Below are 15,345 nucleotides of genomic sequence, written 5' to 3'. Positions count from 1 at the left end.
GCCGCTGCTGCTGTCCGTCTGCTTGGAGCACGCTGCCTCTGTGAGTCCCTCCCGCACCACGTCCAGGGGCGCTCCCCACCACTGCCACTGCCACGCGCTGGAGCCCTGTGCCGCCCACTGTCTGGGTACACCAGTGACGCCGCCAGGGTCATGCTGCCCTGGCCCTCGGTGTCCACTGGTGCAGGTTGCCTGGCCCTGCACCCTGCCAGTATCCCTCATGACACAGACAGGGTGTTTGGTCCTCCACCCTGCCAGTGTCCCTCATGACACAGACAGGGTGCCGGGCCCTCCACCCTGCCAGTGTCCCCACGACACAGACAGGGTGCCTGGCCTTGCACCCTGCCTGTGTCTCCCACCACACAGACGAGGTGCCTACGCCGGCACCCTGGCAGTCCTGCCGGGGGTCAGGGTGATGGGGCACCGCTGTGGTCTGGCTGTGGGTGGACACACAATACAACACTGCGTCATCAAGATTTAGTGCCGCAGTAGTTTCGCCAACTGCAGACACGTGAGCACGGTAACACCGCCACTCACTGATGCCCTCACTCAATCAATGGTCTCCAGATTCCTGTCTTTATCTTGCTTTGAAACGAGCGGCAGACTAGCACTGTATTTTTACCACAATCCTCCATTATGAAAGTAATCTGAAGTCTCACAACCAAATAGTTTTAGTAAGAATAAAGTAATTTTGCTGCACGTTTCAAAGCAGAACGGGAAAGCGCGGAGCAGTCAGCAAGTGGGAGCATCAGTCAGTGGCAGCGTCACCGTGCTCGCGCGTCCTCGGTTGGCGAAGTGTACCGCGGCAGAGACGATGACGGGGTAGTCACTGACTGCCGGCGGCACATAAGGCAGCCACGCAGCTCCGAGGGCAGTGTGCAGCAGCCACCTGCAGCCTCCATGCCTGTGTTCACGACGCACCGCACATGTGCACACCATTCCTTGCTGTACTGTGTCTGTAGCATCTTATATATTTATATATTTATTTATCTATCTATCTATTTACTTATTTCATTGTTTTTATTAATTTGTTATTTATTTATGTAAGGCAAATAGTTAAGTTCAGATTGTATCACGAACTGTGCCTGTCTGTGCGTGGTGGAGGTGGTGCCGTCTGCACGCCAGTGAGAGCCGCAGCTACATGACTGACGCGGTAGTACTTCCTATTATTTAAGCAGGAATCAAGAAATTCATCATGCGTCCTCGTGTTGCAGGAAAGAAATGTTATCATGCAGCGTGCGAGTAGCGGTGCTGCAATACTGGAGGCTTGTGTCGCTTCTCATCACTCTGGACCATATTCTGAATCACTTCTGCCCGCGCCTCCCCTACTTTCTAAAGCCTTTAGTTGAAGTGACACTGCTCTCGTGACTGATTAAGATTTCTACATTATTAACGGGTGAAACGCTCTTAAAAACTCGGATAATCATCTCTGTTGCCTTTGAAAATAGTCGAGGTGAGAGAGCAAAGCGTTTCTGAATACGTGCCTCAGTGATCAGTGTGCGGCGTGTACCCGCAGTACATAGTGTACTGTAATGTTGCTGCTTTACGTGCATGCCTCTCCCGTTCCACGCAATCATGAAATATTTTAGCGTCATCTCCTAAAATAGCGATTCCTCCTTGGATGTTTCCTTAAGACACTCCTGTTACCAATAACTCTAAGTTGGAAAGGAAAACACACTTCATGTAATTCTTTGCCTTCATATAACATTGCATTATTTATTAAGCTTTTCTGCAATTTCCTGGAGATTAATTCCTTGTTATTGATGAACTGTTTGTTATATTGCTGGTATCAACAGCACCACTCACGCAGCAGTGGCAGGAATACGCCAAACGCTATAGATACTATTTGTTTGGAGCTCATTAGAAAGGCAAACAGTGCTCTTGCTTCACCTCACAATGCGTATGTCACACCTGAGACACTCACAGCGGGACATTCACCACACTTGCCTTCAGGTGGCCAGTAATAAACACATGGTTGCGTGGCCTCCTGGCTCGCCGGCGGGCCTTGATGCAATGCATCTGCCGCTTCCTGCGCAACACCTTGATATGGCGGTCTCAGGCCTGCGCTCCTCAGGCGAGGCGTGCAGGGTTGCGCTGCCCCGGCCCTGCAAGTTGGTGCCACGCTTCCACGCTAACGCGGGGTTGCTGTTCCAGGTGTGTAGGTCTGGCGGGTCTGGCGTGGCGGCGCGACACTGCAACGCCACCACGTGTGAGAACGACTGCCGTGACGAGCTCTGCGCCTCCCCCGGCCACTGCACCTGCCCCGAGGGATGGACTGGTGCTCTCTGCGATGCCCGTGAGCGTAACTCTTTGTGTGTGTGTGTGTGTGTGTGTGCCCTGCCCCCCATTCTGCTACCATTCCCCGTCACACAAAGGCCGCCACTCTCACCACCCTCTGTCAGCTCTCCCCTCAACGCACACACGAGGGACTCAGGGTTGTCATCACGTGGAGCTTCTTTCTCTCTTTCTTTATGGATCCGAATACTATTCTCTCACCACCCAATCACCCAGTCACCCAGTCACGCAGTGTTCCGGTGCGCTTCCTTCCATTACCTGCGGCTTTGTCATCTCACGGAATGTTTTCAAAGACTAGTCATGAGTCGGGTTCCCGAGTGTGTGTGTGTGTGTGTTGTGGTTTTCTTTTTCCTTTCACTACACTTGCGTTGCCTTAGTAAATACGTTAGGGTAAAGTTGGGATAGAGTTTAGTTAAGTTGCAGGTAGATAGCTAGGATAAGCCTCACGCATTTAGATTTGCGTGAGTTTAATGTTTTCCTAATTTCATGGTTTCCACGTCTATTTATTAATTAATTTTCCTTTGATGATGTGCAGTGCGTATCAAACTATCACTGAATCATGAAAATGCCCTCAAAGCCCCACAGTAACCTCCATCACTATATAAAGCCTGTTCGAGGTTGTCAACACAGGACGCTGCCTTGAGTCTTCCGAGGATGCGAGGCCCTGCGTGTGTACAGTCCTATGAAGTCCATCCTGCGGCACTTCCCAGTCTCGGCGCCTTCCTCATATTCATCTTGATTTTATAGATTACATTATCAACATATGACTCTTTTTCAATCTGCTGTGCTTTCTATGTGTGTGTGTGTGTGTGTGTGTGTGTGTGTGTGTGTATGTCGTAGTGGCATGAAAGTAAGGACCGTCTAAATCACTCCCTTTCTCCATGGCCAGCTGTGTGTGGGCCGGGCTGCAGCACCGAACATGGTTATTGCGGCGTGCCAGGAGAGTGTAGGTAAGTGTGTGTGTGTGTGTGTGTGTGTGTGTGTGTGTGTGTGTTGGTAAAAATTGACGTATTAAACTCGTGATCATCATCTAAAACCTTCCCTTCAGAAGTTCAGATCTCATATGGTCTGATCTCTGAGTAAGACTTTTTTTTTCACACCACGCATTTCACACTCGTGCAAGACAGTAACATGTCGCTTTACTTTACTTATCTGGCCTTGAAAGAGTGACAAGTTTGCGTTACAGGTGCGAGGTGGGATGGTGGGGTGCGCGGTGTGACCTGTGCTTCCCGTACCCCGGCTGCCAACACGGGACATGCAAGCAGCCGTGGCAATGCGTGTGTGATCCAGGCTGGAGCGGCGATCTGTGCGACACGCGTAAGTATCTGGCAATGCGGCATAACTTATTTTTTACCTCTCTTTAGGAAATGTCACACTTACTGGGCCTTTTTTTTCGCATTTCCTGTTATCCTAGGCTAGTGCCCCCCTTCCTTAAAAAAGAAGGGGGAAATAGAGTGTGCATTATGTGTGATTGGGATCTTGAAGACTTCAACCACTCTTTCTTATGGTGTCAAGGTCATGCAGATCTCAAAATAAAGTTAATACATTTACAAAGAGGAAGAAGAGGAGGGCAGTCTAACTGGAGGAGTGCTATTTAATGAAAACTAGCGGAGGAACCTTAGACACTGGTGTTGGAAATGTGGAAGAAGACGAGGAAATAACGAGGGGGAAAAATATAAGAATATGAAGAAGAATGACTAGGAGGATCAACAGGAAGTGGCGATCCAAAGCCTACACTTCCGATCAGCAACTGATCTGAACTAAAGCAGGGAGGGAGGGAACAAGGGAGGACGAGCGATGGGCAGAGTGGGTACCAGAATACTGAAGTGGTGCGTGGCGGCAAGGAGTGATGTAAAGAGACACACGTCATCTCCTATCGTGATTAGGACCATATTTCGAAACATTTCTGCGCCACACCTCCACTATTTTAAAAGGCTCTAGTGTAATTAAAGTTCAAGGGTTTTTAAAGGTGTTTTTACGGTTTTAGTGACATATTAACAAGATTTTTACGTTTTTTGACAGGAGAAACACTCTTGAGAATTCTATGAAACATCTCTGTGGCCTTTGAGAATAGTCATGGTGAGAAAGCAAAGCGTCTGTCAATACGGGGATTAGTTTACTGTGTTTAGTTGCCTTGTATCATTTTCCGCCCGCACGCCTGCGCCAGCGCTGGGAGGAGTCTCTCTCCCCTCCACTGTTTCCTCCTAAGTGGCGTTCAGTGAAATGGTTTAAGTTCAGATCTCTCTCCAGCAGCACCTCTTCGGTTTCGTTCTTCTGTAAATCACACTGACACTTCACTGTACAGATGATAAACCAATAAGTAATGGGTGTACAGTTTGGGCGGTGTGGTGTTGTGGGATGTTCTCTCTCTCTCTCTCTCTCTCTCTCTCTCTCTCTCTCTCTCTCTCTCTCTCTCTCTCTCTCTCTCTCTCTCAGCATTTTTCTCTCTCTCGCAGGTGAGGCACCGAAGGGATACAACAGAACAAGGGAGGATGGCGGGTGGGCAGCAGAGGTGGAGTGTGGCTGTCTCAACGGCGGCACCTGCTTGGAGGCCAAACCGCCCCTCAACTACACGTGCTCCTGCCCTGCTCTCTTCACCGGCCGCCACTGCGACTACCTGGCGCGCCCTTCATCCCCCCGCATGATACTTTCCGGGAGTGGGGCACGCTCTTCCTCGCAGGAGAACGAACAGGAGGGCGAGAGAAAGGAGGAGGAGGAGGAGGAGGAGGAGGATCCCAAGGCCACGCGACGCCGCTTGTTACAGAAACACGCTCGTATTTCCTTCAGGCCTGTCAAGTCTGGGTCCGGGGCAGGGAGCGGGGCGGGGCAGACCACCACTGCGCCTCCTGCCGTGGGGGAGAGGAAGCTGCTGCCGCTGCCTGTGGTGCTCCCCCGCGTCACCGAGATGTCGCCTCCCGCCCTCGTGCCCAGCCTGCGCAAACACAAACCTGTCCTGAAGCAGCCACTCGCTGCCTCGCTCACCACGGGCAGCGCGCAGGATCCCGCACGCAAGAACTTCATCCCTAGTGCTCGCGGTGGCAACGTCCCCGCGCGTCCCCGCCTGGTGCAGGTCCTCAACTCCCAGCGGCGCCCCATCCTCGTGAGCCTTCCTGCAGCGCCACTCACGCTGGTCCCCAACACCCCGCCCACCACGCCCACAGCGTCCCCACCCCACACTGACGCGCCCCTCACCCATTCCTCGCCTTCCCTCCCGGGCACCACCAGACCCACCACTGCTGAGCCACGAGGACCAATCAACCTGTACCCGCGGAAGATCACCACCCCGCCCCCGCCCCCCATGGCACAGCGCCCCCCGGCCCCTACCACTACCACCACCACCGCCAGAAGCATCAGCAGTAACAGCAGCAGCAGCAGCAGCAGCAGCAGCAGCAGCAACAGCAACAAAAGCAACACCAGCAGCAGTAGTAGTAGCAGTAGTAGTAGTAGCAGCAGCAGCAGCAGTAGCAGCAGCAGCAGCATCAGTAGTAGCAGCAGAAGCAGCAGCAGCAGCAACACCCCCAGCGTCACCTCACGCCCTTGGCCCAGAGTGGCGCTGTGGCCCCCAGCACGGCGTCCTGGGGCCATCCCAAGGCGACATGTAGTGCAGGAGCCGTCTACCAGACCCAGAGTCGACGTGGGCGCCTTGGCGAGTCGGATCCGCAGCGCCCCGGGTGAGGGCCACGAGGCCTCGGGAACAGAGAGACTGGAAACACTCCGACCTCTGCCTCGAGAATTAGAGTCCCAGAGGGCTCTGTCTGGACAGCCAGATCGCAGGAATATCCCGTCGGATTTCGAAGACTTCCATATTCCCGCCGTCACGAACATTGCAGCAACGTATTACGAGGAAAACGCGAACGGCCGCGTGCATATTGGAGATGTGAGCAGGGTGGACTCTGCTCCCGCGCGGGAGATTATGGACGCTTTCATAGAGCTGAAGAAAGTGTGACTCACCCCATTTCGCCTCGCCTCGCCTCGCCTCAGCCGAGGAGGGTCATTTAGAAATTACGGGGTTGCTGCTGGCGTGCTCACTAGTGGCGCTGCAATCTGTAGCAGCGCTGTGCGAACGTAGTCTTGCTGTCAGTAGTGTCGTTGACAGTGCCGGATTGAGGAGCGCATGGTGCGCCGCGTGGCCTTGCACATCCACCCCGGGGCATGGTGTGCTGTTTTCAGGCGGAATACAAGCACAAATTCAGACAAAACATTCTAATATAACTGATTCAATGTAGGAATTTACAAAATTACTCTTCAGTTACTGTAGCAATTATTTGAGTTTTATAATTTACTGATATGTACGCCGCGCGTGCACGTGTGTGTGTGTGTGTGTGTGTGTGTGTGTGTGTGTGTGTGTGTATGAGAGAGAGAGAGAGAGTAGTGGGCATGTAATTTCATTATAAATATGCTACCATACGCCGGCAAGATGGTGTCTGTGGGTCTGAGTGTGGCAGGATGTCTCAGGCAGGATCTAAAATAATATCAGTCACTTTTTATTTGAATATTTAAGATGACGTGGTGTGTACGTACATTTGTACTCATGCGTGCGACACCAGCGCTTCGTCAGGTCAATAAGAGGGCAGAATTTTGTTTCCCACCACAAGTTCAGTATTGCAATAAGGAACAAGTTAGCGTGAACAGCACAGGCTTCCCGGACCAGAAGTCCCTGGCACTGAGTGTGTGCTGCAGAGTGGAGACGCGGTGTGTCAAACCAATCACTGTGTCGCTTCTTTTAACCTGCTCGATCTGTCTTCTTCTTCACGTTTTGTCCTCCACTCACTGATATATATAATATATATATATATATATATATATATATATATATATATATATATATATATATATATATATATATATATATATATATATATATATATATATATATATATATATATATATATATATATATTGTGAATGTGTGTGTGTGTGTGTGTTTCGTATATTATAACCAAAATGTTCACTTCTTCACCATTATGATTATGAAAATTATTACAAACCACAAAGCAACGGTAGTAAGCTATTACCAAGGAAAAATTCATACATTTATAAGTAAATAAAATACACAAATGAATAATGATAATAATTAAGAAAAAAAAAAAAGACGTGTTCCCGCCCGGGATCGAACCGGGGACCTTGCGCGTGTGAGGCGCACGTGATAACCACTACACTACGGAAACCTGCCATGGCTGAATTGGTCTATCAAAATTCTCAGTAGTTTTTGAGATTTTTAACCGCCCTCACCCCCGACTTTTTTTTTTTTTTTTACGACCTACATCTTTTCTTGTTATTATTTTTGAAATCATTGTTAACTGCTGCAGAGAGACGGGAAATAAATTATGATAATAAAACTTATTATTGTTAATCGTGTGTAGTGGTGCAGAGCCACATATGTGTGTGTGTGTGTGTGTGTGTATCTGGCATATTTTGCCTCTCAGACCACCCTAATAAAAACTGTTGACCTGTGCATGCCTCCAGTGCTGCCACTTGATCTAACAAGTCATTATCAAGAGTGTGTTGCGTAGTCAGCCTCAAAGCAATCAGTAGTCTTGTTTTGTGTCCACGAATTAAAAAAAACTGAATGAGTCTCCCATGCAAGGATTCGTATTTCGAGTTATAACAAACGGAGGGAGAGAAAGCACATCATACATTAAAGGAAAAAATAAATAAATAAATAAATACTTTTTAAAACATTTCGCCCCCGGGTGGGCTCGAACCACCAACCTTTCGGTTAACAGCCGAACGCGCTAACCGATTGTGCCACGGAGGCATACCTTCTCTCTGGAATATGTTTTTTTTTTTTTTTAGTATATATATATATATATATATATATATATATATATATATATATATATATATATATATATATATATATATATATATATGTATATATACACACACACACACACAAACACACACGCACACACAGTATGTCTTAAAAAGTGTGTGTGTGTGTAGAGGAGATCACAGTAATGTGTAATACGCAAAGCTTCGTGGGACCTCTTCTTACCAAGCAATCAAACCATTTTATTTTGATCTTATCACTCCTCTTCTCATTTCCTCATTTTGTAAATGCTCTTTGAGTGATACGACCATTATCCACCTCAACATTCTCATCTATGTTCTTTCCATCTTCCGAAACTTTTGGAGATTGATCGTTGATCATTTTCAGTGCATTTAATCTCTGATCCTTGTAATGTGAGCGGACTCGTCCTTTTCAACACCTCATGGACGGCCCGCCACCCCTGCTTTGTCACTCGCCACCTGTTGGGACTGACGCGGGACTGCCGGCCGTCACAGCGACGACTTGCTATGGCCTCAACACAGGAGGGTGCCACGGGCAGAAGAGTTAGGCGGGGGTTGGTCACAAACATCACGGGAGGGAGGCTGACGAGAGTAATGTAATGTTGCTGGGTAATGGCTGAATAGTGATAACATGCTGAGAATAACAAATGCTCACCACCTCAAGTTTTGTGTAACTTTAAAGGACGCCATGTGTGTGTGTGTGTGTGTGTGTGTGTTCTTTTCTTTTCTGAACACTAATGAGAATTGTTGTTAGTGTACGAGGCGGCGTCAGACTGGCTGGCATGGCATAAGCTCCCACACTGTTATGGCGGTCAATTTCACCACTTCCCCTGAACTGAATATGTATTAAAATAGTATATAAGTTTTGTAATAAATAAAATTAAAACAAAAGCAGTTTATTTACGACGTCTATTAATCTAAGCTTCCGTTTGGTTGCCTATGCCTCCGTGGCACAATCGGTTAGCGCGTTCGGCTGTTAACCGAAAGGTTGGTGGTTCGAGCCCACCCGGGGGCGCACCTTTTTATTTGTTCTATCTTCTTTTCTTTTTTGTGTTTTCTTACATCTTCCCGTGTACCCTTTTGCTGCTATTCACGATCATAACACTGTACTGATACACTTAACAAACAAGCAGCACACGTTTTCTTGCTATTGATCTCGCATCCACAGCAAAAGGAAATAATTCAATTCTCTCTCTCTCTCTCTCTCTCTCTCTCTCTCTCTCTCTCTGAAGTCACAGAATGAATGATTGAATGACTCTAATTAACGAGAGAGAGAGAGAGAGAGAGAGAGAGAGAGAGAGAGCATAGGAGACAGGAGAGGAGGGGGAAGGTGAAGGAGAGAGAAACAGAAGTAGTAGTTTGGCAGTAATAGGAGGAGGAGGAGAAGGAGAGCAGGTGATGGGTGAAGGAGACAAGAGTATTAGTAGTAGTTTGACAATAAAATAAGGAAGGGAGGGGGAGAGGAAGGAGAGTACAGGAGGAAGGCAGGAGAGAGCGTTCTGTCTTATTCCTACCAGAGCGAGAGAGGCAGGTGGTCGAGGCAGCGGTGGGAAGTAAGGTAATGCGTCACTATTTTTAGTGTTCTTGTTCGTATTTGGATTGAATGATTATTATTTTCGTTGGTATTCTTGATTTATTATTAATATTTTGGGGTTATTTATTCGATGTTATGGCTGTCGTTTCCGTTAGTATTTAGGGTTTGTCATTAATACTTTTTTTTTTTTTTTTTGTAACCGTATTTGGTCTCAACGGTTGAAGTAAGATATTTCCTTGTTTTTTTTTATTTATTTTATTTATTTTTTTGATGTACAGTACTTGTGGTGAAACTCGATATTGATATTAATAAGAGTGTAGGAGTGAATACGTGAGGTGGTGACAATAAACCATCTACTGGGTATTAAAAATAGCAATAGGAAGTTAACCTTTACGTGTGGTGTAGTATTAGTGACTTGTTAGGTGAGGGCTTGTGGTGTAGTATTAGTGACTTGTTAGGTGAGGGACTGTCTTGGGATGTGGTGTGTATGTATGGTTTCTGATGGTGGTGGTGGTGATGGTGACGGTGGTTATTCGACGGGTATTTCCTTATTTAGCCGTGTTATGATGCACTGGTATTATAATAGTTTTGGGTGGTGGTAGCAGCCGTGATGGTGACTAAACACGTAGTTGTTTGACTTGGACATCTTAAAACAGCTATGTTGTGGTAGTGGAAGCGTGTTTGGGTGGTGGTGGTGTGTGTGGTGGTTATGTTGATCGACTGTGTGTGTAGTGATGTAGACTAATTACGCGTTTGATAGGTGGTGGTGGTGGTGGTAGTGGTAGTGGAAGCTTGTTTGGGTGGTGGTGGTGTGGAGGCGTGTGTGGCGGTTATGTTGATCGGCTGTGTGTGTAGTGATGTAGACTAATTACGCGTTTGATAGGTGGTGGTGGTGATGGTGATGTGGTGAAGACGTGTGTGGTGCATGGTGATGGTGCGGTAGGATTTACGTGGTGATGCGTATGTGTAGTTTGGGAGGTACTCGGACGCAGATCTTGTTTCAATTACTCTTAGGCTGAGGGATTGCATAAGTGATTGTGGTAGTGCTGTGGTGGAGGGTGGTAGTGGTGGTGATTACTATACTGTGTATCAGTTACGCCTGATGGCACGTGAATTTGTGGTTGAGCGGTGGTATGACGTGGCTGTGTGATGGTGGTGGCTGTAGAGAGGTAGCTACTTGGATTGTGGCAGTGATGGTTACGTGTGTGTGTGTGTGTGTGACTCGAGTAACGGTGATTGAGTTGCGGTGATGGCGTCCATGTGGCTGCCGGTGGTGAATGGTGGGGGAGGCGGTGGTTTTATAGTTCATTAGTTGAGTAGTTCATGCTTCCAGTAAATGCATACGGTCATATGAGGAACACCCACGTTCACGTACACACTGCAGCCTCACCACTTGCCATACAAACCAGGTCATTCTTCAAGATTTATCCATAACTATTTCCCTCCTTTTTTTCGTAATTCCACTAGAATCGCATGGGTTTATCAATGAGGCCACCACCAGCCTCACTTACTGGGTTAGATCAATTTTCAATGCTAGGAAAGTCTTTCAGAGTAAAATATTTAAGTAATGCTCCCCCACTTCATGTTCCTGATAAACTTCCCTTCCTTGTGCATAAGTTATTGATGAACGGCTTGTCAAGGTAGTAAAAGTTGTTTGTAATTAGTTTACTTTGATCCTTTTCCAGATACGAGACAGATGTTGCATAGGCTGGCCCTGCCCTGCCTTGCCCTGCCTTTCAACGAGTGACCTTTGATCCTTTTCCAGATACGAGACAGATGTTGCATAGGCTGGCCCTGCCTTGCCTTTCAACGAGTGACCAGTCTGCATCACGCTTTTCACTACTAGTTGGGTTGGGATACTGGAGGTGGGAGAAACTTTTTATAATAGTTACTTGAATCTATTGTTAATAAAATGTCTAATTTCATCCGTTCGCGATTTATTTTAATGAAAGATTTACAACCTTTTGCAGGTGGCTTGTCCTGATCTGTGAAACTTCTTGAACACAGCATGCGGGAGATGGCACTGCGCCGCTGCGGAGAGTCCTGTATCGTCCTTCACGCTGCTTGCCCAAAATGGAGTCCACCAACACGACAGAAATTATGAGGCGGCCGTCCGTCCATTCCTGTGGGTGTGTGCATGTCTGCCTTCAATATATATATATAATGAATGTACTTATGGTCATAATTAGTTGTGTTGCTGCTGATGAATGAGCCATGGCTAAGAGTTCGGAAGACTCCCCCAATTGACTTTATTTATTTATAATTTTTTTTTTTTTAAACAAAGAAATTTCCCAGTTTTTGGTTGTATTTTTCTCCGGAGCCTCTTCGAGGTATAATAGTGTAAAATCATAGTGCAAGAGATGCATACATTATGAAAAACACGAATTATGTAAACGTTATATAATTGGCTGCGTCATATAAATAGAGGACGACCCCGCGCGGATGGAATGTGTTGTGCTGCTTTTTCCTCTGCCTCCTCGGAGCATCATCGTGGAGAGGCACTAGGGATAGAAAAATAGATGTTAGTGATGCTAGAGATTTCGTGGCCTTCAGCGTCCTGTCAGACAAAACAACACAACACCTGCTTAACAACTCTCAGGTGTGCTCAACTCTCGGGTGTCCTATTAGATCTCAAACCTCCAGGAGACACCTGCTCCTCTCACAAACCTGAAGGGATAGGCAGGAAGATATACTATACTGGTTAGCGGCAGGAAGATATACTATACTGGTTAGCGAAGATATACTGGTTAGCTTGAAAAGATGGAGACTAAGCACCCCGTAGTCTCACGTGCAGCACCTGTCTACGACTGATCACCACACAATTATGTGCTGCTGTACTGTCACATCAATAACCTACAGCACCACAATTAGTACATCGTCAATCTCCATCACAACTGGGTCACCTGCACGACATGACCCATGACCCAAATTTTCCGACAGCATCCCGACACGAGATACGTACATCCCGCCCGCAGAGCAGAGCAGATCACGGTCTGTTTCACGTTCCCGTGCAGCTGCATGGCCTGATTGAGTGGCCTGAAATAATATACATTGGATTAGATGGAAACGGTAACCCTAAATATGATTTATGATTTGTAGGATATGTTCTCTCATGCTGACAAAATATAGAAAAGCAGACTCATGAAATGAACATTACGAACCCTCCCTCCAGGCAATATAAACTGGCCATAAGAGGCTGAGGCTGTTCTCAGCTACTGGGAACTGGAACTGAACCTAGCAAGACATTCATAAGAAAGCAAGAAAATATAAGAATCTGCAATAACCCATCAGGCCTACACGTGGCAGTACGTGTAGGCAGTCCTCTATGAATGTACACCTATTTCCACCACCATCCCTATCTACAAATTTGTCGCATTAGGCCTAAACGTGGCAATACGTGTAGACAAAGGGAGTCCCTTTATGAAATGTACATCTGTTTCCACCTACATCCCCATGTGCGAATTTGTCTAATCTTTTAAGGCTCCATATTGTCTTGACAACCTGAGTATTCCATTCATCTAGCAGTCTTGTTAAGACCTAATTTCCTCCTCTCTCTTTTAAAAATCTAATTCTATCAGGCTTAAATTCGTTATTTCTTGTCTTGTCCTTATGAATGACCCCTCGTTAGATCCCTTATGCTACTTGCACGTCTCAATCATTCATCCCCTTTCCTGGTACACTCTGGAACTCCCTGCCTGCTTCTGTATTTCCTCCTTCCATTGACGAACTCCAAGGATCACCAAGCCCTAGTGGGTTTTGGTCAGCCTTGACTGTCCTGTCTCTACAATGAAATACTTTTGTCTGATGCTCCTCATGAGTGGTAGAGGGCGGCAGGTGAGGGTGCTCAGGTGTCCCGGCCCACACTCCGTACAGGTGGTGGTGGATCCTCAAGGTACACTGCAAGGCAAGGTAATAAATTTATTCGGACTTCAAGGGACAGCAGCATCCGCCTCATACGGCAACATGTTAAAAATATACAGTATGCTTCAACGTACAATTAAATTAAACTAAAAAAAAATCTAGTTATTTACAAATTACACATAAAAAGTACAAAACAGAATGTACTTTGATATAACAACAGAGTAGGAAATGTTTAAACAGCACACAAGACAATAAAGGACAGGTGGCAGATTTTTCCAGCTATCAGACAAAAGACAGGTGACAATGTTTTGGTCCGTTTTGTGGACTTAATTTGAGCTTGTTGCAGGGATTTATGGATCAGTGCACTTCTAGGAGTGATACAGAACTCGTCCTCTCAGGTCTCAGTGTCTCTGTGATTCCAAACGTCCCCACACATACATTTTTTCTCTCCCGCCTCTAATTCTTAATCAAACAATGCCCAGCCAGTGACTGACTTTCTATAAACCAGTTTTTACTAAAATTGTACAAACGCTCCACACTTTTGCAGGGAAGTACATGTTCAGAAAAGTAGATGAACAAAATTATCATGCAGTGTTTCACTTTATTTCATCTTTGTAGCAGTAAAACAACTGCAGTCTCTATAACCATATTTAAAATAGAGATAGGAAGGAATTGGTTCTCAGTGGCAGATGAATGGAATGAACCCATAATCAGGTTGTTAGTGTTGAGTCATTAGGGAGCTTTAAAAGGAGGTAATACAAATTTATGCATGGGGACGACAGGTGGAAATAGGTAGGTATGTTTCATAGCTTACCTCTCACTCACTCTCACCTCACTCACCTCTCACCACACCCAGGCAACCTAACCAGATAACTCATCACACTGCAGGCAAGTCATCGCCAGAAAACAGGTCCTTGCCTACTTCTCACTTGCTCTCGCTCACTGCTCACCACCACCAGGCAACATCACCACCACCAGAAAACATGAAGCCTACACACACACACACACACACACACAGTACCTCTCACTCTCTCCTCTCCCAGCTGCATTTCATCACTTACAGACATGATCGCCTCTCCCTTACCTTCCCCTCCCTCCTCTCACCTTTATATAGGCCCTGTTAAGGCTCGTACAGGTCTATACACGGCAAAAAAATGATGAAATTCAGCTTCCTCTCGCCACACAGCCAGTCACTCGTCCTCTTCCTCCTCTTCTTGTGGCCTGTTCAGCTTTGCATCGGTTCGGACCATATTCTGAAACGCTTCCTCCGCAATTGCATTTCTTTCAAATGGCTCTAATTTAAGTGATACGGGTTTTTAAGGATTTTTTTTTTTTCATGGTTTTAGTGACAGATCAACAAGAATTCTACTCTATTAAGAACATAAACACTTGAGAACTCCACTAATTATCTCTGTGGTCTTTGAAAATAGTCGCGGTGAGACAGCGAAGTGTTTCAGAATGCGGGCCAAGCTTAGGTCTTCCTCGTCGTCGTCCTCAGTCGTCTTTAGGGTTTAAGCTCTAATTTTATACTTACTTTCCCAACATTGTATCAAGAAACTTTTGGTATATCTGATTATTTGTTCTACGTCTCTTCTTTCTCTATACAGCACAGGCCGATATTCTGAAACGCCTTGCTGTCTCATACGAATATTTTCAAGACTCACAGAGATGATTAGCTAGCTTCTCAAGAGTGTTTCTCCTATTAATAGTGTAGAAATCTTGTTAATCTCTCTCTAAAACCGTAAAAACACTCTTAGAAAACCGTGTAACTTGAACTAGAGCCTTTTGAAAGTAGTGGAGGTGCAGCGTAGAAGTGTTTCAGAATATGATCCGCGAGATTCCTCCAACCTCCTGCCATTCCTCAT

General features: G+C 46.5%; 1 protein-coding gene, 2 long non-coding RNA genes and 3 other non-coding genes across 7 annotated transcripts in view; 3 read left to right on the top strand and 3 right to left on the bottom strand.

The window, feature by feature from the left end:
• The window catches only part of LOC135105208 (mucin-5AC-like), a 20,150-nt gene extending 13,597 nt beyond the window's left edge, over positions 1–6,553 (top strand). The window contains exons 6-9 of the mRNA XM_064013315.1: positions 2,152–2,293; positions 3,182–3,242; positions 3,479–3,609; positions 4,749–6,553. Coding sequence (XP_063869385.1) covers positions 2,152–2,293; positions 3,182–3,242; positions 3,479–3,609; positions 4,749–6,238 — 1,824 coding nt within the window. The 3' untranslated portion in view covers positions 6,239–6,553. The remainder of the gene's footprint in view (positions 1–2,151; positions 2,294–3,181; positions 3,243–3,478; positions 3,610–4,748) is intronic.
• Positions 6,554–7,387: 834 nt separating this feature from the next.
• On the bottom strand, positions 7,388–7,460 carry Trnav-cac (transfer RNA valine (anticodon CAC)). The gene has a single exon. It is a non-coding gene; the product is annotated as a tRNA-Val (tRNA).
• A 516-nt stretch (positions 7,461–7,976) lies between these two features.
• Positions 7,977–8,050, bottom strand: Trnan-guu (transfer RNA asparagine (anticodon GUU)). Its single transcript has one exon. It is a non-coding gene; the product is annotated as a tRNA-Asn (tRNA).
• A 976-nt stretch (positions 8,051–9,026) lies between these two features.
• Trnan-guu (transfer RNA asparagine (anticodon GUU)) lies at positions 9,027–9,100 on the top strand. The gene has a single exon. It is a non-coding gene; the product is annotated as a tRNA-Asn (tRNA).
• Positions 9,101–9,525: 425 nt separating this feature from the next.
• Positions 9,526–11,916, top strand: LOC135105206 (uncharacterized). The gene is made up of 3 exons (XR_010270754.1): positions 9,526–9,643; positions 11,385–11,484; positions 11,590–11,916. It is a non-coding gene; the product is annotated as an uncharacterized LOC135105206 (long non-coding RNA).
• LOC135105207 (uncharacterized) lies at positions 11,540–15,132 on the bottom strand. 2 transcript variants are annotated; one of them, XR_010270756.1, is made up of 4 exons: positions 14,585–15,132; positions 13,415–13,516; positions 12,582–12,655; positions 11,540–12,120 (listed from the first exon to the last, which is right to left on the bottom strand). It is a non-coding gene; the product is annotated as an uncharacterized LOC135105207 (long non-coding RNA). The 2 variants fall into 2 exon arrangements; XR_010270755.1 differs by lacking the exon at positions 11,540–12,120 and having other exon boundaries at positions 12,131–12,655; positions 14,585–14,862.
• Positions 15,133–15,345: the final 213 nt, after the last annotated feature.

This window comes from Scylla paramamosain, chromosome 11 (genome assembly GCF_035594125.1).
Source record: "Scylla paramamosain isolate STU-SP2022 chromosome 11, ASM3559412v1, whole genome shotgun sequence".
Taxonomy (NCBI): Eukaryota; Metazoa; Arthropoda; class Malacostraca; order Decapoda; family Portunidae; genus Scylla; species Scylla paramamosain.
The sequence above is the reverse complement of the archived record's forward strand: the minus strand, read 5'-3'. Positions and strand labels throughout refer to the sequence as shown.